Source organism: Megalops cyprinoides, chromosome 19, assembly GCF_013368585.1.
Source record: "Megalops cyprinoides isolate fMegCyp1 chromosome 19, fMegCyp1.pri, whole genome shotgun sequence".
In the NCBI taxonomy this organism is placed as follows: Eukaryota; Metazoa; Chordata; class Actinopteri; order Elopiformes; family Megalopidae; genus Megalops; species Megalops cyprinoides.
Genome location: NC_050601.1, coordinates 27,576,652 through 27,599,638, shown reverse-complemented (window position 1 = coordinate 27,599,638; position 22,987 = coordinate 27,576,652). Strand labels below are relative to the sequence as shown.

Genomic DNA, 22,987 nt, shown 5'->3' with positions numbered 1-22,987 from the left:
CCACTCACCAGTGCTTCACCCATCTCTGGGGTCCCTCATACTGTGCTTCACCCATCTCTGGGGTCCCTCACACCAGGGTCAACTGAACCTGGGGGTCCCTCATACAGCTCACACACTGGGCACACCTCCAACGGCCTCGCGGCAAGCCATCCCACTCTGATACCATTTGTAGCAAAGGGCGAGAGCAGTCACCCCACCCGGCCTCGAACCCGGGTCTACAGGGTACCAACCATGCGACTTTGACCGCGACACCAAAGAGCCAGGCTGACTGCTCTCGCCCTCGCCCTTCGCTACAGATACACAGAGATGGAGGTGGAGGGGGAGGTTGGGGGTTGTTGAAACTTGTAAAGTTGTGCTAGCTTAGGCCCAGTGGGAGCTGTTTCAATTTGTGCTTCTGTGGTAATAAACTTTAGAGGCTGATTTGAAATGTGTGACACCTGAACACATTCCCTTTCTGTTGACACTCACTTTTATTGCATGAAAGGAGCGGCTGTTTAGTTTAGTGACAACTACACTGAAATCCCCAAACAGCAGCCATCAAGAAAGATGGGCATATCTGACGTGCTACACAGGGTCACCTTTTTAATGTTATCTGTCTATAAAGCTGTATATGAACCCACACAGCTGAAACTAACCTCTGAGCTCAAGGGTAGAATGATAGTGCCCACATATGAGAGCCAAACCTCCATCCTTCTGCTATCAAGTCCAGTTCCTCAAAACGGTGAGCCTTTATGGAGTTAAAACACCATGTGGCCAGCAGGGGGAGCCAGCGTACAGCAGCCATTCTCTCTCATTTAGTTTTAAGTGTTGCAATGATCAGGTTGTCTGTTCCCAGAACTGGAATACAGCTTTATATTGATCTGAACTAGATTTCCACTGCATAGATCTGATGCCTTTTTACTGTAAGTCTCTAATTTCCAAGCACTATCTTCCAAACTTCCAAGCACCCAAGCATTAGATAAGGGAAAAATGAACTGTCATGACTGCAAAATGACAGCTGATGAAGGGTGTCCCTTATCTCAGTATAGATTAGATAATTCACTTGAACTTAGGTCATGGAGAAAGTAAAAAGAAAATGTTATGTGCTAGTCTGTCTGGAGATTTGACAGTCTGCTAGCATTACATCAGGACCCTGCAGAATAAAGAATGGGAAGTACAGCAACTGATCAGGGTTACAGGCGGGCAGCAGTGTGGTGCTTACTCATGGTTAAAGTGCAGGGCACAAAACCAGAAAATTTCAGGTACAAAACTAAGACAGGGGACTCTCACTGTGAGGTACCTGACTCCTGCGCAGTATGGACAATCTGATGACATCCCTGGATGATCCCTAATGAAGTAAAGAAATAGAATAAAAATATCTCACCCAATTCACACTGAATGAATAAGCCTGGGTGATGCAGATGAACACAGCTTCGCAAAAGGCAGTGAGGAGCAAGACCTCCTTAGAAAATTAATGAACAGTCTCACCATATCCCACATTAGTGTCCGTGAGCTCCCTTTCCTCATGTGTAAATTTGCAGAGCAAAGCAGGTCTAATCGCCATGATATCATGTGATAAGATAACAGGGGGAACTTTGTTCCTGGATGTCAGGGGCAGAGGGGACACTGGAGTGAGAAGCATGGGGAGGCAGGGAGACGGGTAGAGAGATCAGCCTTTTTCAGAAGGATAAGACAGACCGCAGCACAGCCAACCCTGTGTTTGCACGGGAGAAGAGTTAAGAGAGAAGAGGTGTGAACTGGTGAGCACTGTTACTGTCATATGTGTACAGGAGAGCAGGGTTGTACCGGTTTGTACAGGAGAAGAGCATACCTGGCAAACAGCACTACTGTTCCAGGAGTATTCATGAATTCTGTGTTACTGTCTCAGATGTTCTCAGAAGTGTTTCACTGCCTACCAGCAGTACACTGGTTTATAATGTGAACTACTCTGTGGTGGCAGTGTAGCATAGTGGTTAAGGAGCAGGACTCGTGACCAAAAGATTGCCAGTTTGATTCCCCACTGGGGTACTGCTGTTGTACCCTTGGGCAAGGTACTTACCCCCCAACTGCCCCAGTAAATATCCAGCTGTATAAATGGATAACATTGTAACTGATGTAAGTCGCTCTAGGTAAGAGTGTCTGCTAAATGTCAATAATGTAATGTAATCATAAGTGTAATATATTATATCTGCCGCATTGTGGTTAATATTGTAGAATAGTTTGCATATTCAGGAGTGTAGTATATTATACCCACCGCACTGTGGTTTATATTGTAAAATAGTCTGCATATTCAGGAGTGTAGTACATTATACCTGCCGCATTGTGGTTTATATTGTAGAATACTCTGCATATTTGGGAGCTTAGTAGGCGGACCATGCTGTGGATGGCGTTCTTCTGCCTCCTTCTGGCATCTGCATCCATGGGGGCCCCCCTGAGGGGGCACCGGAGGCCCTGGACCAAACTACTGCTTATCTCTTTTGATGGATTCCGCTGGGACTATGATCGAGACGTGGATACCCCTAACCTGGATGCCATGGCGAGGGATGGGGTGAAGGCCATGTACGTTACCCCAGCCTTCATCACCATCACCAGCCCCACCCATTTCACTTTGCTCACAGGTAAGCAGAAAGAGTTTGAGCGGGTTTGATAGGCTGGCTCATTCTACTTCATTTCCACTGTAGAGTTGGAACCAGGCTGGCTCATTATACCCTTTTCCTACTTCAGAGCTGGAGCCTAGCTGGATTATTATACCCCTTTGCACTGTAGAACTCGATGTATTGCAGCAAAACCTAGAGCCAAAGCTGGATGATCCAGTACAGCATGATTGATTTTCGACAGCATTACCAAAGGTTTAACACACAACTAGAAGTCTCTGCAGTTCAAGGCTGAGATGGAAAATTACACTAAAAAATTATACTATATATTAGCGCTATGATCACATTCGACAGTGTGCTCCATTCTGTCTTTCAATGTAAATTTCCTTGCTTTGCTTGGTGATTGCTTTCTCAGGGCGATACATTGAGAACCACGGAGTTATCCACAATATGTGGTTCAACACCACCACCCAGGAAAAGAAGCCATACTACATGACACAGTTTGTCAATGAGTGGTGGGACAATGGCAGTCTGCCTATCTGGATCACAGCCCAGAGACAGGTAAAGCACACATGCTGTCACTCAGCCTAGAGGCAGGTAAAGCATGCTCGCTGTCACTCAGCACAGAGACAGGAAAAGCAGACATGCTGTCACTCAGCCCAAAGACAGGTAAAACATACATGGTATCACTCCCTCCCGAAACAATTAAAGTATATGAGCAGTCAGTCAGTCACTTGGTATCACTTATCAGTTAACATCTGTCACTGGTTCGGTAGGGTCTGAAGGCTGGATCCCTTCACTTCCCTGGCACAGCATCCAGCTACCAGGGTGAGAGAGCACTCGTGAGCGAGGTGGAGCCCCGCTTCTACAATTACTCCAACGAGACAGCTTGGCGGGAGAACGTGGACAAGGTGATGGGCTTGTGGTTTGGAGGCCAAGACCTGGACTTTGTATCTATGTACTTTGGGGAGCCTGACAGCACGGGCCACAGGTTCGGCCCAGACTCACCTGAGCGCCGGGCCATGGTGCAGCAGGTGGACCGCACAGTGGGCTACATTCGCGACTCCGCCCGCCGACACGGCCTCGAAGACCGCCTGGACATCATCATCACTGCCGACCACGGCATGAGGACCGTGCTCCGTGGCAGGCTGGTTGAGGAGATCATCCTGTCTAAAATCCCTGGCTTCTCCTTCAGTGACCTCTCCTTCCACCTGGTGGACTTCGGGCCCACGGGAATGCTGCTCCCCAAGGAGGGCATGCTGGACAAGGTCTACAACGCTCTGAAGGGGGCACACCCCCACCTGCACGTCTACAGGAAGGAGGACATGCCCGGCCGGTTGCACTACTCCAACAACCCCCGAATCTTGCCCCTCCTCCTTTACGCTGACCCTGGATATGTCATAAACGGGGTGGGTGTCTCCACTTTTTACAACTAGAAACAGCAGCTCTCCATGTAACAGGCTTCTCTACACCTTAAAGCACACAGGCACGTACAACACAGATCTCACCAAAAAGCTCACATACAATTTTGTAGCCTGTAAATTAAAATGTCAGCTTTAAGAAAAACAGTTCCAGTTAAATGCATATTCTGTGTTTTGTATGATACATGCTATAATATTGCATGTGGATTTAATTACTCCATCAGAAAGAAGTGCATTTTTACATATTTTAACCTATTTTTACATATTTAAAGATACATATTTTACATTTCATCTAACATTATAAATAAATTGACATGTTTGTGAAAAAAGATTGAGATTCATTTATATTATACATGAATATAAAAACACTGATACAGCTGAATTCCTTTTAGGGGAAAACACCAATGGTGACTACTGAGCTACAAATAGAGGAGAAATATTAATGACTAGTGAGCTAACAACACTTAAAAGCAAAAAAACAGACTTATCCATGTAGCCAACATACAGTGTGGTTTTACAAACCATTCCCCCTTTTTAAGCCAATCAGGTAATAATGTGTGCTGGCAGTGGTATGCAGTGCTCAGTGTTGGCCAGTAAGTGACATGCAGAGTAGGCAGAGGACATCCCAGTGATGGTCCTGAGTGTGTTTTTGTGATTTGTAAGCTTACAGATTTTATAAAAGGACTTGGTGTGAAGTACGCAAAGGTGCTCTTAGCACAGCAGGTACAGTCGAGTAGCATGGAAGCAGCCATTAACTGATAACCCTGAGTTACATTGGCATACTTGTTATTCACACGAGCAATCAAAGAATAGGCTGAGTGTAATAATTGGGCAAAGGAAGCTAGTCTGCATCATCTCATCTGGTCAATACCCACAGAGCTGTCTGTTGTACCAGGAAAGTAATCCCTCTAATATTTCAAACCACACCCTTGTTCAGGAGCTTATGTGCCATTTTGCACTGTCATGCTCCATCATAACATGCTGTGAAAGGCTGACTTAAAGGCTCACACATATGACAATATCCCAGAGCCAAATTACATGCTCTTTAATGACTCAGTGCCTTATTGCTTGTGTTGTTACACACGTGTGAATTCCTAACCAAACAGGGCTGAACACTGAATGTCAGTTCATTAATGGCTCAAGGGATTTTAAGGAAAGCCCAGAGTGCGCGCACACACAAACACAGAGTTTCAAAATGTCATCCTATCTAGAAATCTTGGTCACACCCCAGCCCTTGTGCAACGTGTAGTTTATTGCTTGGATCTCTAGCAAACCTAAGCCTGCTTCTGTGAGATTGCTTTGAAGCTGTATATGAGTATACAGCCAGGAAATTCATCATAGGTGCAGTGATTATATTCATGATTAACATTCAGTACAGAATGATTATTCTGAGGAGATCAAGGCACCTATTCAGTACACAGTTATGCTATGATTTCTGAACATATATATATACACTCTTAATTAAATAGAAGAAACATGAATCCAAGCTTCACAAAAGCTTGTGTCAATATGTCAGTGTCATTCAATGGTCAGTCACCGGTTCAACAAAAGGATGTGAAAATTGCCACTTCTTGAGTGCTAATACTGTCCTCTGCTGGTCATTTAAAATTACAGTAGTTGTCAAAATCGAAGGCTAGAGCTCATGGATAAACTCCCACTGAGCAAAATTTAAAATTTGAAGTAATTAATTTATTCATTATTTTATTTCTTCGTAATATGTTAAATATGTCAGGATGTTGAAATTAATTAGGTATTGGTTTAATAATGTATGTGTTCTGGCACAGGCAAAACTGATCTAAATAAGCATGTGCCACACTTTTTTTGCAAGTTTTGCAACACTCATGGATGTCTAGTTAAGCAGAACTGCTGTGCAGAACTCTGAGGCACGGGAGTGAATTCAGATTGGTTCTGTGAGTCACAGTAGTAAATTCTCATTGGTTCTGTGACCCACTGTCAGGACTCAGGCACGGACTCGGACGCGGACCACGAGTGCTCCAATTCCAGGCGTTTAACAGAATTGTCAAACAAGCAAGCAGTCCAAAACAGGCAGGGTCAAAATACCAGGTAGGCAGTCCAAGGATCAAAACAGCAACAGGCAGGGTCAAACCCTGAAGGCAGGCAGATCAGGCAATCAGGACAGAAGGGCAGGCAAAGACAATGTCGAGGAACAGGCAAGGCAAAAACCAGCAAAATCCAAACAGAGAAACAGGCGGGAAACGAAACAGGCAGAAACACTGAAACGATCTGGCAAACAACACAGAGACAAGCAGGGTAGATATAGGGCTGGGCTGATTAGGTGATGGGAAGCAGGTGTGCAGGCAGGCAGGTGGAGACAATCAGATGGGCGGAGACAGGGCGGAGAGCGGGGCAGGGCTAGAACACAAGGAAAACAAAAGCACATGGACAGGCATGACACCCACAGGCAGGGGCGGACTGGCAAAAAAAAGCAGCCCAGGAATTTGCTGTCAAGCGGCCTCAATTTGATTCACCAAATTCAAACTGACACAATATGTTTGTTGATCAATGAATCATTAATTAAAAAAAAAACAGTTGATTTGTATTGTTTGTGTTAGGCTAATATGTAAAACAATGAAACTAATTAATCCAAGGTTTTTCTCCCCATGTTTGTGTGTACAGAAAGCAAAAATTCAAAGTTGAATTCATTTAATGATCACCTGACACCTAATTTGACTTAATAGCCCGCTTTTATTATCAGAATTATTTAAAATATTGCAAAACAGTCAGTATTTAAATCATTTTTATTGCTGGGCTGGCTATCAAATATTATATGCCTTATAGGCTATAATGCGAAAAAGAATTGATGAGTAGTCTAGAAGAAAATGATCAAGTTTACATGTTTATTTTACCATTTTACCAAATACTTTAGCGTAAACTTCTCTAAACGTTTGTGCAGTCTGACTAGTTAAACCTTGGAAATGGTCAAACCTGCTGCGGGACTCTAGCATTGAAACCCCAAGGTTAACAAAACATGTTGTTCTTTAGTTAGTTCATTTAGCTAGTTTACAGCACATAGCATGTAAGCATGACAAAGCACCTGCTCCCTGCTCACTCCTCTTTGACGTTTCTGCCTCTTCGCCACTGTCATCATCACCTGCAGACTGCTTTAAAAAATCCGTTATCTTAGCGTAGTTTGCGGCGTCAGCCTGCAATGCCTTTTTCTCTTTTTTGGCGCACCTTCTCTGCACAACCGGCCGCGGGTTTTCTCTTTCTATCCGTGTTTCGGCAACGAGTGGTAGATACTTTTAATGAGTGCTAGATACTAACTGATACTGATGCTAGATACTTTCAGTTGTGATGGCAACTGCTGTCTGCTAATACTGATTGCACCAGCCGTTTCGCTGCAGCTAAAATGACCTCAGCTAAGAATATCTGTAAATAGGCTATATAATGCCGGGGTTGGGGAAAAAAAGACCGGCCCTCACAAGACCGGCCCACCAGGAAAATTCCTGAGCTTCCCGATTGCCAGTCCATGCCTGAATTTCATTGATGCATTGTGCTCCCACAGTATCTCCCTGTGCAGTTCAACAAGGGAGAGCACGGGTTTGACAACGAGGACATGGACATGAAGCCCTTCTTCAGGGCAGTGGGGCCCTCTTTCCACCGGAGCATGGTGGTGGGGCCCTTCGAGACGGTGAACATCTACCCGCTCATGTGTCATCTGCTGGGCATCAAGCCTGAACCCAACGACGGGCACCTGGATGCCACCCGCCATATGCTGGCCACCTCTGGTAGGTCAGCTGTCACCCAGTCACATGCGTCAATGCAATCATTTCAACAAATTCGCTTTCAATCCGTGAAAGTGTTAACGGCACTACTGGGCACTAAAATTTGACTGTTGTGTGTCAATCACTGAAGATTAATCATCCTGAAAACATCACACTCAGACGGTTGACCTCCTCCCCATCTTTCATTGTCTCCCTCTTTAAAGGCTCTGAGCAGAATATTATGTCGAAGGTTTTCATCGGTCTGGCCGCAGTCGCTGGGTTTCTGGCCGTGGTGTTCGTGGCGGTGACGTCTCACGCCGCATATCAACGGAGGAAAGACCATAGAAGGTACTAAGCTGTCAGACCACGGTGTAAAACTAAGGGCAACGTGCACGGACTCATGAAAAACGAATACGACTGGTACGCCGTCCCTGTCAGTGAACAGACAATCGCACCCCATAGTCGTTTAGTTACGCAAATCTCCAAGAGCGAACAGTTACGTTAATTTTTAATGAGATCGTAATATTTAAATTTAAATTGCAAACGATTGTTGCATTTCAGTACACCACGAGCTGTTTAGAACAGTTGTTCATTGAAAATACACTGCACATACTGAAAGATTTCAATATTTTTTCGTGCACAATGTGCTTTCAATCTGGAGACTAGACAGTGCTTAATAAAAAAAAAATAATTTAAAGCTAACCTCATTTAATTTAGGTACACGCGTCGCGACAATCACATTGACATTGTGGCAATAAAGCGTTCCACTGAAAACCACAAACCAATATGACCTCCTTGTCTAGATTTATTCTGAAAACAGCATATAAAAGGCACAGTGAAATATACCGATCAAATGTGCATGAGAATATATGTGACCATAATATTCTAACCAAAAATTCTCAAAATCCAACAAGCACATAACCTTGACATCTTACAGTAATTTCAATGTGATGTGGAGATACAACCTAAAATACGATCTCACGTCTACCATAATTGGGCAATATACCCTGGGGAGCGTTGGTCACAACGATTGTAGTGAGAGGGATAATAATCAGCTGACTTGTGCATTTCCACGTATATTACCTGGGTATTGTTGCGCAACATCTTAAATACACGGTTTATCATGGCTCGGATGAGTCTGTTTTGAACCTGCTTTGTAAGGGAATACAAATGGCTTACATCAATTAATAAATAAATAAAATACAATAACACAGACTTAATGGCAGTACTTATATTGCAATAGTGCAAAAGCGCTAAATTTCATCCGAGCATGTGATGGTTAGCCTATATGATTTTCACAGAGCAACTAAATGGTGAAGCTACAGCTGATGTATATGTCTAGCTGTGCTCCACCTTAGCACCAAAGCTTTGTCAGCTCTGAGTGACTGGAAAGATTTTTAATAGATCACTACTAAAGAAAGAGAAGTCACTTTGGTCATTTCATTGGCCCTGTTGACACCTGGCATTAACATGCGTCTTGGGTGATCCGATCACAAGTGGACAGCGCTAAGTACAGGTGTGAACGCACCACTTCAAGACGCATTGAGATCCGATCTCTCAGACCACATTCGGAGGTGGTCTGGGCAGCATATGGCCACATTCTTTTAGCAGTGTGAACGCAAATGCGTCATGGGCCACACTGAAGGACCGCCTACTCAACTGACGCCCTCTGCTTAAGCGGAAGTACGTACTCATTCGCGCGCCAACGGCGTTCACACCAGTGTGATTAGCTGTGTTAACTAAAACCGGTGCGAGAACACGAGATTGGAAAAATTCTAGCTAATTTTAGCTTTGAGGCAACAGGGATTTAATGTTAAAAATATAGCAAATGCTAACTGAAAAGTATGAGAAGCTAAATAACGCTAATGAAAACATAACGAACCATGTGCGCTACATAGCATGAAAAATAAGTTACGTGCGAAAGGGTTTTCAAGTGCGATAACAGGCAACAACAACTAGAGTTCGCAAGCTACTTCAAATGCTTCCAAGCCCCAAAGGTGTGATGCAATATATTAAATGGGAAAATGGTATTATGGATAATATGTGAAGTGTTGTAGTTCTACAGATAAATGTTAGACTGTTGTGGCAGTCAAGATTTACGATATGAATGTCAAGGGGACATTCTAAAACGCTTAACGTGGCTTAATGTTTCAAAACTGCGATAAATGATCACCAAATTTCACTCGGACATCACTTGTGAGAAACACTTCCTCCTGTCAAAAAATCAAAACCGAAATCCTAAGAGTGTGGTTGTTATCTCACTACGTTTTCCTCTCCTTTGACGCCCATTATAAGGATAAGCCTTAACGTGGCTTAATGTCCCAAAACAGCGATCAATGATCACCAAATTTGTCTGACATCTCACATGTCATAATCACTATGTCCTATCAAAAAAGCGTCCATACTCATACGATTTTGATTTTTTGACAGGTGGATGTGTTTATGACGAGATGTCCGAGAGAAATTTGGTGATCATTGATCGCTGTTTTGGCGCGCTTCGGTTTTAGAAAAGTAATGTATAGATGTATTCACAACACTCGCAAACACCCTATAGCGAAGGGCGAGCGCAGTTACCCCACCAGGGCCTCGAACCCCGGTCTATGGGGTACCAACCATGAGACACTGACCGCGACGCCAAAGAACCAGGCTCGTTAGTATTATAGTCAGAGCGCATACTCAACCGTAGTGACGGCTAATCAGAAAAATATCAAGTAGGCCTACTGAAGCGATGATAAAATAAAATGCCTTAAACATGAAATACATATTTAAGAAATGCATTTTGAATACATTAATATAGGTGTTTTCATACTCACATTTCAGTCAGAGCTAATGCCGTGATCACCTGCCTTAGTTCCAACTGTTAATACTGCCAGTATGCTGCACCGACTTCTTTACCTTTTATTCTTGAATTAATATAATTTACAGCATTGACTATGCAAGCTCATGCAAGCTATTTGGCATTTGACATTTTTTAACTTTAAAAATATAATTGCCATTTAATTGCTGATATACATTTTAATCATTTGAAAATAATCAAGAATCAAGACAAAAAGTGGGCTTCATTGTCAGAGGTTTTACTAACTAATTTGCAATTAAGACCTACATATTTACATTGTTTGTTGCAGCTTGAGAAAATTTACAAGTAATGTATGCTACAAATTCGGCAGTAGAATCATGAGATGCAGGTAAGAGTACTGGGGAAAATACACTTGATTTTTGTTGGCAGTAGCAAATCTGAATCTAGTGGTCAGATCACACTAGATACAGGTTTGCCAAAATCAAAGTGTCGTTTTCAATTTAGGTGCTGCTTTCAGACAATGATTGATTGATTTACAGCTCTAATTGGATGCAGACATTTCAGCATAATGTCACAACCCCCCTCCCACTCACCACCACCACCAAAAAATATGCAGTGGATCTGCTACCATGGGTACTAGGTCTTATGTTTTAATGACATCACTCTGTTTTTCAGCTCTCAGAGTACAGTACATGCTTCAGAAAAAGAAGAGACACAAACCCCTATGTGAAAAACAGTGAGACAAGTTGAACCTGTGGTGAACCTCACCTCCCAAACTTAACTGGATGACCTGAACAGCAAATTCCCATGAACTCTTCATTCTGAAGCCTTTGCCACAGTACCTTCACCATTAACCAAGGAGATTGCTGTGTCTATGTGTAGCAATATTTTATACTTTAATCCTCACTGGTTGGTTGTAAGTTACTTTTTTCCAGTTTGGCTTAGACACACCAGGAATTAGAGACATGCAGCCCTGTGTGTCTGAATGGTACAGTAATATAAGAGCACAACTACAGACATGTGCTAAGCTTTTATCTACCAAACCCATTTCTCACTCTGGTGTGTGATTTATGCTGGACAGACATAGCTCATTTCCATGAACCACATATGATTTTTTAATGATAATTTTAAAATACTGTACATTCTGAGAACAATCAACACTGAATGTGTATGTTACAGTTTTAATGTGTCAGGGCTCAGGCTGGGACTCACGCGCAGACAGGGAAGACTGGTACATGATGCGTTTATTAAATCCAAAGACAGGGTCAAAACAGGCAAAGTCCAAATCCAGAAAACACGACAAATATACCAGAATCAGATCCAAGAAACCAATGTTGAGAAAAACAGTCAAGATAAACAGAACCAGCAGGCAAAAAAAAAAAAAAAACTGGAACAGACAGCAAGTAGCATAATAGAAGACTGAGACAAACTAGCAACAGGACAAGAAACAAGCAGGGAATATATAAGGCAATGCTGGGATGGAATGGGATGCAGGTGTGTAGGCAGGCAGGTGGAGGCGATCAGGTAATCAGGTGGGTGGAGACAGGGTGGAGAGCAGGGCAGGGCTAGAACACGGGAAAAACTGTAAACAAAAGCACATGGACAGGGAAACAAAAAACAAACCGGCTTAAGATGCCGCAGTCCTGACATAAAGAAATACAAAAGTTCTATGAAACAGCTAAATTGTTATTAACAATATATTCTGTATTTACATTTGTACAAAATGCACTCTGTATCATGTCTAGCTGATGTATAATATAAATGAACAGAATTTTATTGAGATAAGTCATGATGCTTCACTATTTTTGGGTCATTTTTGGGTCACCAACAGCCTGTGTAACACTGTCCCAGAGCTACAGTATAGAGGAATGTGAAAACATTTGTCATAATAGGCCACATATTTTCATTTCCCCTCCTTTGCCACCTCAACAATATTATTAGTCAAATGTACAACACCCCTTGCTTTTCCAAATGACCACCTTGAAGTTCCACAGCTAACACCATCTGATATTGTACATAAATATAGGCAGAAACATATAATATAGGCAGAAACATATAATCATTTAGGTGTGATGTTAAATAATTAGCTGGTTTAACAGTGTTTATATAAGAGCTGAATATAAAGAAGGAAAACTGCAGTGTTCCATCATTGTCCTCAGCTCCCCTGACATCCCTGTCCTACCTTATTGATGATGTGTAGCTGTGGTAATGGGGAGTTAAATTTAGTCTGATTTTTGAAAATCAGACACAAATGGTGATTGATGCTGTAAACATTCAGCTGTGTGTGTGTTTTCATGTTTTTTCATCGAATCCTAATTATATTACATCCATTTAGTATGTTCTCTTATCCAGAACAACTTCCAGTATAAGAGAGTTGCTCAAGTTAAAGTGTCACACCAGTTTCAAGTTTGTCGGACTATTAATGGAGTTATGACCATTTGTTTGCTATAGCGCCACCTATGGACGGATTTACACCCACTAAATTCATTGTCTTACTGCAGCCACATCTTTTAACATAGCAACTTACTTTATATAATATTTAAAGATCTTGGTCTGAAGATGTTGTGTACCAAATTTGAGATAATAACTGTTTTCGCAGTACAGATGCAGTATAAAAACAGACATCGCTACAACTTTACGCGTAATTGACATTTTTGTGTCTACAGTGTGCTGGACAACCCGATTAACGGGGACCAGATCCATCGTAATGTATCACGTTCTCACAATTTTACCTCAAGAATCATACAGTTTGAACGTATATGGTTTGAACACACGTGTACATTTGTCTCCGCTCAGCTCTCCTTGTTGACTGCAACTCAAAACTCTGTTCGAGAGCACCGCTGGGGTGTTATCATTCGGAGTGGGACAACAGATGATTCATGTTATTTGTCTCGACCCCGGCAACCAAATCATGTTTGCTATTGTGCTCAATTCAGTTTTGGGCTTTTTAGAAATTCACGGTTACTTTGGCAAAACTTTACATTTTAGCAATTGTACACAGTAAATATATTTAAGCAGTTTATGCTGCAAGTTTTTAATAATTCACATTTTACATATAATTAACTTCCACCTGTCACTGGCCCATCTCAACTATTCTCACTATTCTCGCCAATTCCACGACTCTAAAATGCATTTATATTTAACTCGTAAGCTAAATCGTATATGAATTTATATTTAAATCGTAACCTAAATCAACTGCTTATTCTCAATACACACGCTCAACGCATCAACCGCCAGTACCTTCCACAACTGTTCTCGGATATTGATGGTTGAGTAGTAGGCTAAATAAAAATAAATTAAGAAATGGGTGTGGGTGTAAGAAAATGTAGCGGTGAAAGAAGTAACCAAAACCAACAAAATAACTACTTCAGTGACGTAATGTCAACAGACGGTATCCGCGTTGGGCCAATCTTTGTGCACGCGCTTTCTTTCCGCCCTCTTTTTCTTCCCGTTTCATAAAAGAAGCTTAGAAAATATTGGCTAACAGCAGACATGGAGGAGTTGAGCGCGGTAGGGGAACAGGTTTTTGACGCCGAATGCATCCTAAACAAACGTCTGAGAAAGGTTAGAAATCGTCAATTACCAATTTTTCGATCGGAAAATGCAAGGTCTGTTGACTTGATTAACATTTTCCCGCTCGGTTTTTGCAGGGAAAGTTGGAGTATCTTGTGAAGTGGCGAGGATGGTCTTCCAAGTAAGTCCCTGCGCTGCTGCAGCTGCGAGAGCAGCGCCAGAGCAGGCTCAAACAATGAAAACAACAACAACGTGTCGCTTGTTGCATGCTGCAGCTATCTCCAACAACTAAAGTTTCCTTCTTATGCTAACAGTGTACACATATACAAGCAAAATTATCAGATCATATGGGAAAATAGTGTCTGATGCATTTGTTTAGGTTATTCTTTTTGTTTGTTTTAAATCAGACGTTAGCAAAGCTAGCTAGCTTGTTGTTAGCTTTAAAACACCCACCCGTCGCCTTACTAGCTGGATTTTTTATTTTACTGGTAACATGTATTTAGCTAATTGTCGTAATCAAAATTGTACCTATCAATCAAATGTTGTTTTGTGCGGAAAAGAAGTTTCAATCACATAACTACATACGAAGCTGTCTAAGGAGGAAATTGTTTCCAAACTTGCACGGTGCTCGCGAACGTTGTGAAATTAATTTTAACTAGCAAGTTAGCAGCATTTTTTTCAGTGGTAACTACAATACATCATATTCAACCGTTGCTATAGATTTATATTTTTGTCTTTTAAACGCGAGTCTTCTAACTGCTAACATTGTTGTCTGGGCACAATAAGCTAGCCAGCTTGTGCCCCGCCAAATGCTGGGGTGCGTCGATGCCCCCTGGTCCTGCACGCTTTCTCGGCCCAGTGCCTTCTCTTTCTCTCTATTCTCTCACATTGTTGGCGTTAATCCCCAATCAGTGAACATCCTGCCTGTCAATCAGAGCCGCTTTCACCCCCAGTGTGCACCATTCACTCTTTTTCTGTTTAGGGTTTCCCCTGTCCGCTCTCTAGACAGTCTAGAGAATCAGGAGAGAACATAACCGATTATCTGTCTTTAACGATTTAGTTCGCAGTCGCTAACCAGAGGGGTAGACGCGTTGCAGTAACATCGCCTTCTCTACAATGATATGTGTAGTCGGCCATATACCAACAATATTTATTTCATATTTCATTTTTTATTATGGTATGGGTGACACTACAACAGCATATTTCAGCTCATCCGCAAACTCAGTGTTTTGCGTTTTCTAAGAGTTTGTATCTGGGGCCTGTTTCAGAAAGCAGGTTTAACAAACTCTGAGTTTAAACCTGAACTCTGGGTTGTTAAACTAGTTTTAGGTTTCAGAACAGGTGATAACGTTTACTTCAATCAACTCTGAGTTAAGTTAACCCTGAGTAAAGCACGTGCACGAGGAGGTAAAAAGCCCTCATCAATGGAACACAGATAACACGATTCATCATGGCAACAGAAGAGTAAGGGCTCGATATTAAAAGTATTAGAAATATTAATGAATGTATATGCAGAATATGAGTATATATAGTATAGTAGCAGCAGAAAATTGCTGACCAAGTCAATGCGTGAGTATTAATTGAAAAAACGAAGTTTTATCTCGAGTGTTCCACTTAATCAAAATTTTTATAATGTGTGTGATATTACATATAATATGTATGTGTATTTATGCAGGTGCAACCCAACCCAACAGGCACAAAACCTAGTTGGCAGCAACTGAAGATGAAATATAAAAATGTAGTTCAAAAAGTTCAGGTAAAATTTCATTACAAGCAATTGTGATGTTGTTTAGCCTAATTAAACAGAACAGATATTAAACAGCAAATGTGCTCAGCGTCACCGATGTTATATAGAAAACTCCCGTTGGCAAAAAAAAAAAAAAACGAGTGCAACACAAAGATTTGTTCCCAATTGAGAGCATGTCCACGATGTGTCATATGAATGATATCAGGGCTGAGAATATTGTTCAGATAAATGATCGATTGTGCGGAAACGCTCAAACAGAGGATCATCAGGGAATGATAAAACATCCGAGCGGGTCTGATCACCCTCTCCCGACGGAGATTTCTGCGGAGTATTTGTGCTTCAATGTCAAGTGGCTCTTCAAGAAAAGGACACGCCATGTCTGACACCTCTTTCAGTCTGCAGGCTTCAGCTAAAGAAGAGGAGAAACTCAGGGTTAGTTGAAGAAAACCTGCCAGCGAGCAGGTTAGCTTCACGGAGTATGTTGCCATAGTAACTGACTCAGAGTTAAGCTGAGCTGGCTTTGTGAAACCGAAAACCCAGAGTTTCCTTCAGCTCTGAGTCAACTAACTCTGAGTTTTCACTAAACCCGCTTTCTGAAACAGGGCCCTGGTTGTGATATATTTTTCATGTTTCCTGAATTTTAAACATAAAAACATGCATGACCTCTTGTGTGCTATATGTAACACGCTGTATTATAACTAACTTCAGTAACAGTAACTACGAATTGTCCTTTACACAGAGCTTGCTCTTGCTACATTTTAACAAACTTAAAACCCCTTTCAATACAAAATACAAAGTACAATACAAAACTTTCAGAAAAACATTAAAAATCGACTACTTAAATATAAAATGAACATTTTTGGGTTGATTATCTAATAGTGCATTAGTTCTTCATTTCGTGTTTGTATCACTGCGTTGTTCTTTATGGGCTGTGTGGAAATGCCAGTGAAGCAGTATGTGGGTTTGGAGATGAGCAAAGGGCTGAGATCCCACACACTTTTCTTTAAAAAACCCCAGCTTGCTTCCTTTCTTTCCCCTTGACATGTGGCTTGGACTCCCACCTTCGTTAATCTCTTTCAAATATTCAGAACCCACGCTTTCTCCTTCAAGTTATAACTTTTCCACTTGACCAGAGTAAAGAACTACATCACTTCGCTCATTAACATGGTAGCAAACTCTGGATATTGAAACGCTGAAGAGCACCACCACCAGTTTTCGATTGGGGCATAGATGTGAAACCCTGCAAGGGGTTGGTTTTGTTAGGCAGGTCATGTGATTGATTTTACTGGATGTGTTTCAGTGTTTTTAAGGTTGCTGGCATGTCTTTCATTTCAGGCACAACAGCTGGGAGCCCCAGGAGAACATCCTTGACCCAAGGCTATTGGCAGCTTTCCATAAAAGGTGATATTTGGTGGCCTCTGATCTTGGCACCACAAATGGAGTTATCCTCTCCTGTCCAATCAGCAGGCTTAGAAATGCAGGCCTGGTGTACCAGTCACCCTGCTTTCACCAGAACTGTACTTTTAACCTGTACTTTTTTGCTGAACTGTACTTTTAACCTCATAGTTGCAGGTTTAAATGGTCCTTAAATATCCAATCAGATGAGTAGATACATAACTCACTAGGGCTGGGACGATATGCTTTTGTCACGATACGATATTATCACGATACTTTGGTGCTGATTCGATTCGTATTGCGATTCCGATATATTGCGATTCTGCAAGTATTGCGATTTGATAGTATTGATTATTGCGATTTTTCTGGCACTATTTTTATTCGTGTCACAGTATTCAGCAGCCCAAGCGCTTAGAAGCGCCCTCTACGGGCCTGGTGGAATTCTCGGCCACTCTTGGCTCACATTTTTCAGTGAAAGCAATACAGCAGTGCAGCACCACTATTTCGCATATGACGTCACAGAAAGTATCGATTCTGGGAAGTATCAATATTCAGTATCGTGCTATAATATATCGCGCAATATATCATGAATCGATTTTTTTTTCCCACCCCTATAACTCACCCTGCATAAGCACACCTGCTGAGAAGCAAACAATGATTTCCTTTATATTACATTATTTCACTGAGTATGCATGGGCTTGATTTTTTTAAGTCCTAAATGCATGTAAGCTGTGTAATTAACTGTTACATGACCCACCATGGCCATGGCAGTTTAAAGGTTATGTTAACCATGCCATGTTTCTTACTTCAGAAATGCTTTCCACATGTGAGGCATTGGGCCACAAGGCACATGGAACCTCTTGCCTGATCCCATCATAATCTCAGCTCATTACTTGCTGTAGTTTAACTACACAGTGCAGCCCTCACGGTTACAAATGCAGAGACCATGAGAACTGCTTTTGAATATACATACATGCTAAAGTAAACCACTGAACAATAAAGGAGAAGCCAATGGCTTTTTAAAATTTCAAATAAAATAACTAGAAAAATATAAAATTAACACTGGTAATAACCAGCAAAAATGTAATGAATATCTCTTTTTTATGTTAGCCGGCTAACAACAGTTGTGTAGGACTTGCATCAGATGGCGAAAAAATTTGGTAGTTGCTTTTCTTGAAGAGCATGTATTTATGTATAATGTATTTATCCATCATTACTCCAATTAGATTAACCCATGATTTCCATCTGTCAGGCAACTGACCTTGAACAGGGAGTATGCTAAATTGTAGCTTATACTTCATGCCCTTCATGTTGAGGTTCGTGCAACACCTTTTTGTATTTATGTCATTTTAAAAGTGCTTTAGCACTGCTGACTCTGTTTTAATGAATGGGACTCAAGGGCAAGCTTCTGTCTGCTGGAGGTTAGAATGGGTGAAAGCACCTAGTTGCTCCAAGGGGTTTCAAGAAAGTTTGAAGGGTCTGTACTGTTGCTGACCGGTGCAGTTGTCAGCTATTTAAAACCAATTCAAATCTGGTAGTGGTCTGGTAGAATCCCAATTGACAGGTTTTTGAAAAGTGTGTTTGTGCCAGTTAAACAAGGTGAGAAAAAGCATCTGTTGCAGAAGAAAGCAAGATGAAAATGTCAATGTGAACATGAAAGGAACAGGAAATGGATTTTGCAAAGTGACAGATTCTCTCTGAGAAATTCAGATGTATTTACCGGAAACATAAAAGGGTTTTTTTTTTTCTTACGGCTTCGCGTGGCTGTCTGCCACACATAAGAAACATCAGTACGACCGTGACAATGAAAGGCCAACTCATTCCTTTGTTTCAAGACTCGCTGATCTTGAGAGTTAGGTGTACACCTGGGTAGATGCTACATTTCTAAATCTGTCTCAGAATTAAGGAAACCATTATTTGGAAGTAGTTAAGGGAATTTGGTAGAGGTTTACATTTACAGTACTTTTAAATAATGAATATTACATTACATTTTGTCATATAAGAGATGCTCTTTCCAGAGCGACTTCCAAACTGCTAGTACAAAGTTTAGCAAACTTTAACAAAACAGCTTTGTAGCAAAATTGTGCTAAACAAAATATTTAGCAGAGGGTGTTGCAGTGGTAGTGTGAAATCTATTCTCCTTTATTTCTCTGGGCAAGCTTGCATTCACTTTATTGGTTCCTCTCATGGGATCAGCACATGAGAGATGCACAATGCAACTTAATACCAAGAGTGCTGTGGCAGTGTGTTTAAAATGCACGGGATCCCTTGACCTGAGTTTACTGAAACTGCACATCTGCTGTTTTACACATTTCTAGGGAACAGGAAAAGGAAATTTTGTTCCGAAAAAGGGGGAAGAGGCCACGAGGGAGACCACGGAAGATTAAAGTGCGTGTCTCTGACTGGGTATCAGGCAGTATGTATGGGAGTGATGTCCTTTGGCTAACTGATCTGTAGTCTGTACTTGGGTTAGTGATGTCTCTGTGTTTGCATGTGTGTGCGTGTGCTTTAGGAAGCTGTTCCTGCAGCGACGAAATCAAGCAGCTCATCCTCGTCCTCGTCTTCATCATCATCTAGCTCCTCGTCGTCCTCATCCTCCTCTTCCTCCTCGTCTTCTGAGGAAGATGAGGATGAGGAAGGGGGTGATGGGCGCAAGGTGAAGCCGGGGCCTCGCCCGCGGGAGCTCCACCCGGTCCCGCAGAAGAAGGCCCAGATCGTGGTGGCCAAGCAGGAGCCGGTGAGGAAGAAGAGAGGGAGGAAGGCTCTCCCACCGGAGCTGAAGGCACTCAGACAGGCCAAGGGGCCTCGAAAACTGCTCAAGACGACCCCCAAGGAGCCCCTCACTCCAGAGCCGAAGGCCGGAGTGAAGAAGCCCCTTCAGCCTGCTAGCTTCACCTACACTGGGCTGGGCCGTGGCTCCAGCCGAGATTCCCTGGGCACCCAGAGCAGAGGGTCCTTCTCAGTTGGGGGTGCCATTAGGGGCTCTCTGAACGTGATGGCGTCTGGCCGCTCGTCCCTTCCGGCACCTGCCTCCCTTGGCAGGCCCACCCAGGGCAGGGCTGCAGCCGACTTCAAACTATCCGTCTCCGACGTGGGTGGGGCCACAGGGCTGGACCTGAAGGTTTCCACCACTAAGTCCCCGGGTGTGGCAGCACTCAACCTGCACCATTCCAAAGTGGCCACCAGCAATGGTGGGCAGGGGGCACCCCAGGCGGTGGTGGGAGCGGCAAACGGCCAGAGGAGGCAGGAGGCTCAGGCACTGCAGCGGGCAGCCAGTGGTAAGACCACAGTGCTATCCCCGTTGAAAGGCTCTTCCAACCAGGCCCTCAGTCTGCAGGCCCTCAACCTGCAGAGCGTCAACAAGCCGGTGCCCGGCAACAGTCCCCCAGGCAATGGCTCCACCCTGGGGTCTGGCCTCAGGAGTGCCACTGCTCTTGGTCGGAAGGGGGCAGGGGTCAACCTCCGGCAGGCACAGAACCCAGTGAAACCAGCTGCCCCTGGCGTTCAGCAGCCCAGGAAGAGCCAGGCAGGCGGGGAGCAGGGATCCGAGGAAGGCGGGGACTTGAGTGTGGCCGGGGAGAAGCACAGCAAGGGGGTGGCTGGAGGGAGAGTGGAGAAAGGGGCAGCACAGAACAACGGCACCTCTCTTAAGGATGGGGCTGCCAAAGCGGGGCGGGAGAGGTTGCCCTCCAAAGATGGGGGCAAGCAGGGGATGAGCGCTGGCGAGGAGGGAACCAGCTCAGACTCGGAGCAAGACTCACCCCTCCCAGGGAACGGCCCAGACGCCGACAACCCAGCTCCCAACAGCCAGGACTGGAAACCCCCCCGCAGCCTGATCGAGCACGTGTTCGTCACGGACGTGACCGCCAACCTGGTCACTGTGACCGTGAAGGAGTCACCGACCAGCGTGGGTTTTTTCAACGTGCGACATTCCTGAGGACAGCCAGGCGCTGTGTCGACCGAGGAACCCTGAAGGATGTAGATAAGCTAGCACACAGTGCAGAGGCTTTCCAGTGGTGCTAACGTCTTTGATCCTTATCAGAGTATTACTCTCAAATCTGTGGACTCTGTCTTTCATCTCAGAACAAGGCATCCTTTTTTGTACTGCCAGAACAAAAGATGATGTGAATTTTACTCTTGCCTTTCAGTGGTTTTTAAAGCTATCTGCACATGGGCCGACTTCATGTGGGCTGGGAGCAGGTTTAGCATACTCCCAGAATTCTTGCAGATGCAGTGTAGGGGAAACATATGCAAATTAGGGAATCTGGTATTCATCCAGTATTCAAATTAGAGGGTGGATTCTAAAACTTTAAGGGCAGATATTGCCAATCTAATGCTGTAGATTTCAGATGACCTCATTCTCAAATAGCACAGCTACAGAGCTCTGTGGAGTTTGTGTCTATGGAGCAGTTCATTGTAGGATATGATATATGATATGAGAGAATCTGAAATTTGCAATACCCCAAAGAATGTGCTTGGACATTCACTGTAATCGGTGCTCAAGATTTTCAAGTAAAAACAAAAAATGCAAAAAACAAAATAAATCTTTTGTAAGCATCAACAAATAACTGTAGATACATAATGCTTAATTACTTTCCATCTCAGTTTTTACAATTAAATTTTTTTTGTTAATGCTGATTATTGTTCATCTTAATTTATTAATAGGTTAGTTGGTATGGAAACCCAACATGCATTTTCAAACCGTTTACAGTCGCCTGCATGTACTGTTTAATCTCCAAACCAACTGATCACTCGTCAAAGGATAACTGGTTGTAAGCTGGTTGTAGCTTTATAGTAATTATGATGTGTTCATCATTTTATATGGCATCAGTGTGAGGAGGCTTGCATTTCAGTGCCTTAGGTAAATTGCTCTCCTATGTAATCTATGAAATTTTTTTTGCTACTTTTGACCTCTTGTGTGAGCATATTCACTAGCTGGCTAGTTGTGACATAGCTGTATTTCCTGTGTTTGCCGCTTTGTTCCGAAAGTGACGTTGCTTGGCTAGCAAATCAGAGACAGACGTGTGCTAGCAGTAATGTTGCTCTGGAGGGTGGCGCAGTTTGAGTGAAGAAGTCTGAGTGAGACTGTCACAATACCTTCTACTTGGCTTTTGTTGTAACAGTTCATTGAAACGGAGGAATTAACACAAACTCAAGTTTTCCACTCAGTAGTAAATCCTGCCGTTAATATTTTAATGTTTCCAGCACATTGAGGAATGACTCTGTACCACTTCTTCCATGTAAAATTATTCCTGTGTTATTATTATGATTTAATTTGCATCAATGAAGAAAAAAATCGCCTCTAGTGATTTCTCTTTAGGTCTCACTGTTTTATATGATCATGTACATGTTCCATTATATTGTTAGATTAGAATTTGCGAGCATTGGTATGGTCTTTGTTCAGACACGTGGGCATTTAAAAATCTTATGCTCTTAAACTTTTCTGTGACAAAAGTTCTGGCGTGAGGGGGGAAAACGGGGCATTAAACAATTTTGTTCTTGTCTTTTAATTAGGAATTGAAAACTCCTTTTAAAGTGTATTATCAGAGTCTTGCCTACTAACCGAGTGTCTGACCTGCTTCTTTCAGTCATTTTTGCTTACATACAGAGACAGCCTTAGGCTTAGGGGAGATGTGTATGCATGGACAATCTCTCGTTACTTGAGAGATGTGTGCATTGTGGTAATTTGTCAGTAGAATCACCTACTGCTTCTGATTAGCTCGGCTTTTTTGCATATATTATCTCAGTTGGGAGCATGGTTGCTGCCAGATGTTTTGTTAGGGTTGACATGTGGCTGTCAAGCCAACCTATCCTTG

General features: G+C 42.8%; 2 protein-coding genes across 2 annotated transcripts; both read left to right on the top strand.

Moving 5' to 3' along the window:
- The first annotated feature begins 1,678 nt into the window (after positions 1–1,678).
- Positions 1,679–11,256, top strand: LOC118795176 (ectonucleotide pyrophosphatase/phosphodiesterase family member 7-like). The gene is made up of 7 exons (XM_036553567.1): positions 1,679–1,739; positions 2,318–2,597; positions 2,989–3,134; positions 3,350–3,982; positions 7,521–7,743; positions 7,944–8,067; positions 11,192–11,256. Exons 2-7 carry the CDS (start codon positions 2,354–2,356, stop codon positions 11,244–11,246), a joined length of 1,425 nt encoding a protein of 474 aa, XP_036409460.1. The 5' UTR covers positions 1,679–1,739; positions 2,318–2,353; the 3' UTR covers positions 11,247–11,256.
- A 2,730-nt stretch (positions 11,257–13,986) lies between these two features.
- cbx2 (chromobox homolog 2 (Drosophila Pc class)) lies at positions 13,987–21,662 on the top strand. Its single transcript, XM_036553611.1, has 5 exons — positions 13,987–14,080; positions 14,167–14,210; positions 17,112–17,177; positions 19,490–19,559; positions 19,684–21,662. The coding sequence occupies exons 1-5, from the start codon at positions 14,009–14,011 to the stop codon at positions 21,106–21,108; spliced, it is 1,677 nt and encodes a 558-aa protein (XP_036409504.1). The 5' UTR covers positions 13,987–14,008; the 3' UTR covers positions 21,109–21,662.
- Positions 21,663–22,987: the final 1,325 nt, after the last annotated feature.

Excerpts from the sequence above, each read along its gene's own strand:
- LOC118795176 (XM_036553567.1), top strand. The coding sequence starts at position 2,354 with ATGCTGTGGATGGCGTTCTTCTGCCTCCTTCTGGCATCTGCATCCATG. Across the intron at positions 2,598-2,988 it reads CCATTTCACTTTGCTCACAG|GGCGATACATTGAGAACCAC; the intron begins GTAAGCAGAAAG and ends TTGCTTTCTCAG. Across the intron at positions 3,135-3,349 it reads GGATCACAGCCCAGAGACAG|GGTCTGAAGGCTGGATCCCT; the intron begins GTAAAGCACACA and ends CTGGTTCGGTAG.
- cbx2 (XM_036553611.1), top strand. The coding sequence starts at position 14,009 with ATGGAGGAGTTGAGCGCGGTAGGGGAACAGGTTTTTGACGCCGAATGC. Across the intron at positions 14,211-17,111 it reads TGGCGAGGATGGTCTTCCAA|GCACAACAGCTGGGAGCCCC; the intron begins GTAAGTCCCTGC and ends CTTTCATTTCAG. Across the intron at positions 19,560-19,683 it reads GGAGACCACGGAAGATTAAA|GAAGCTGTTCCTGCAGCGAC; the intron begins GTGCGTGTCTCT and ends CGTGTGCTTTAG.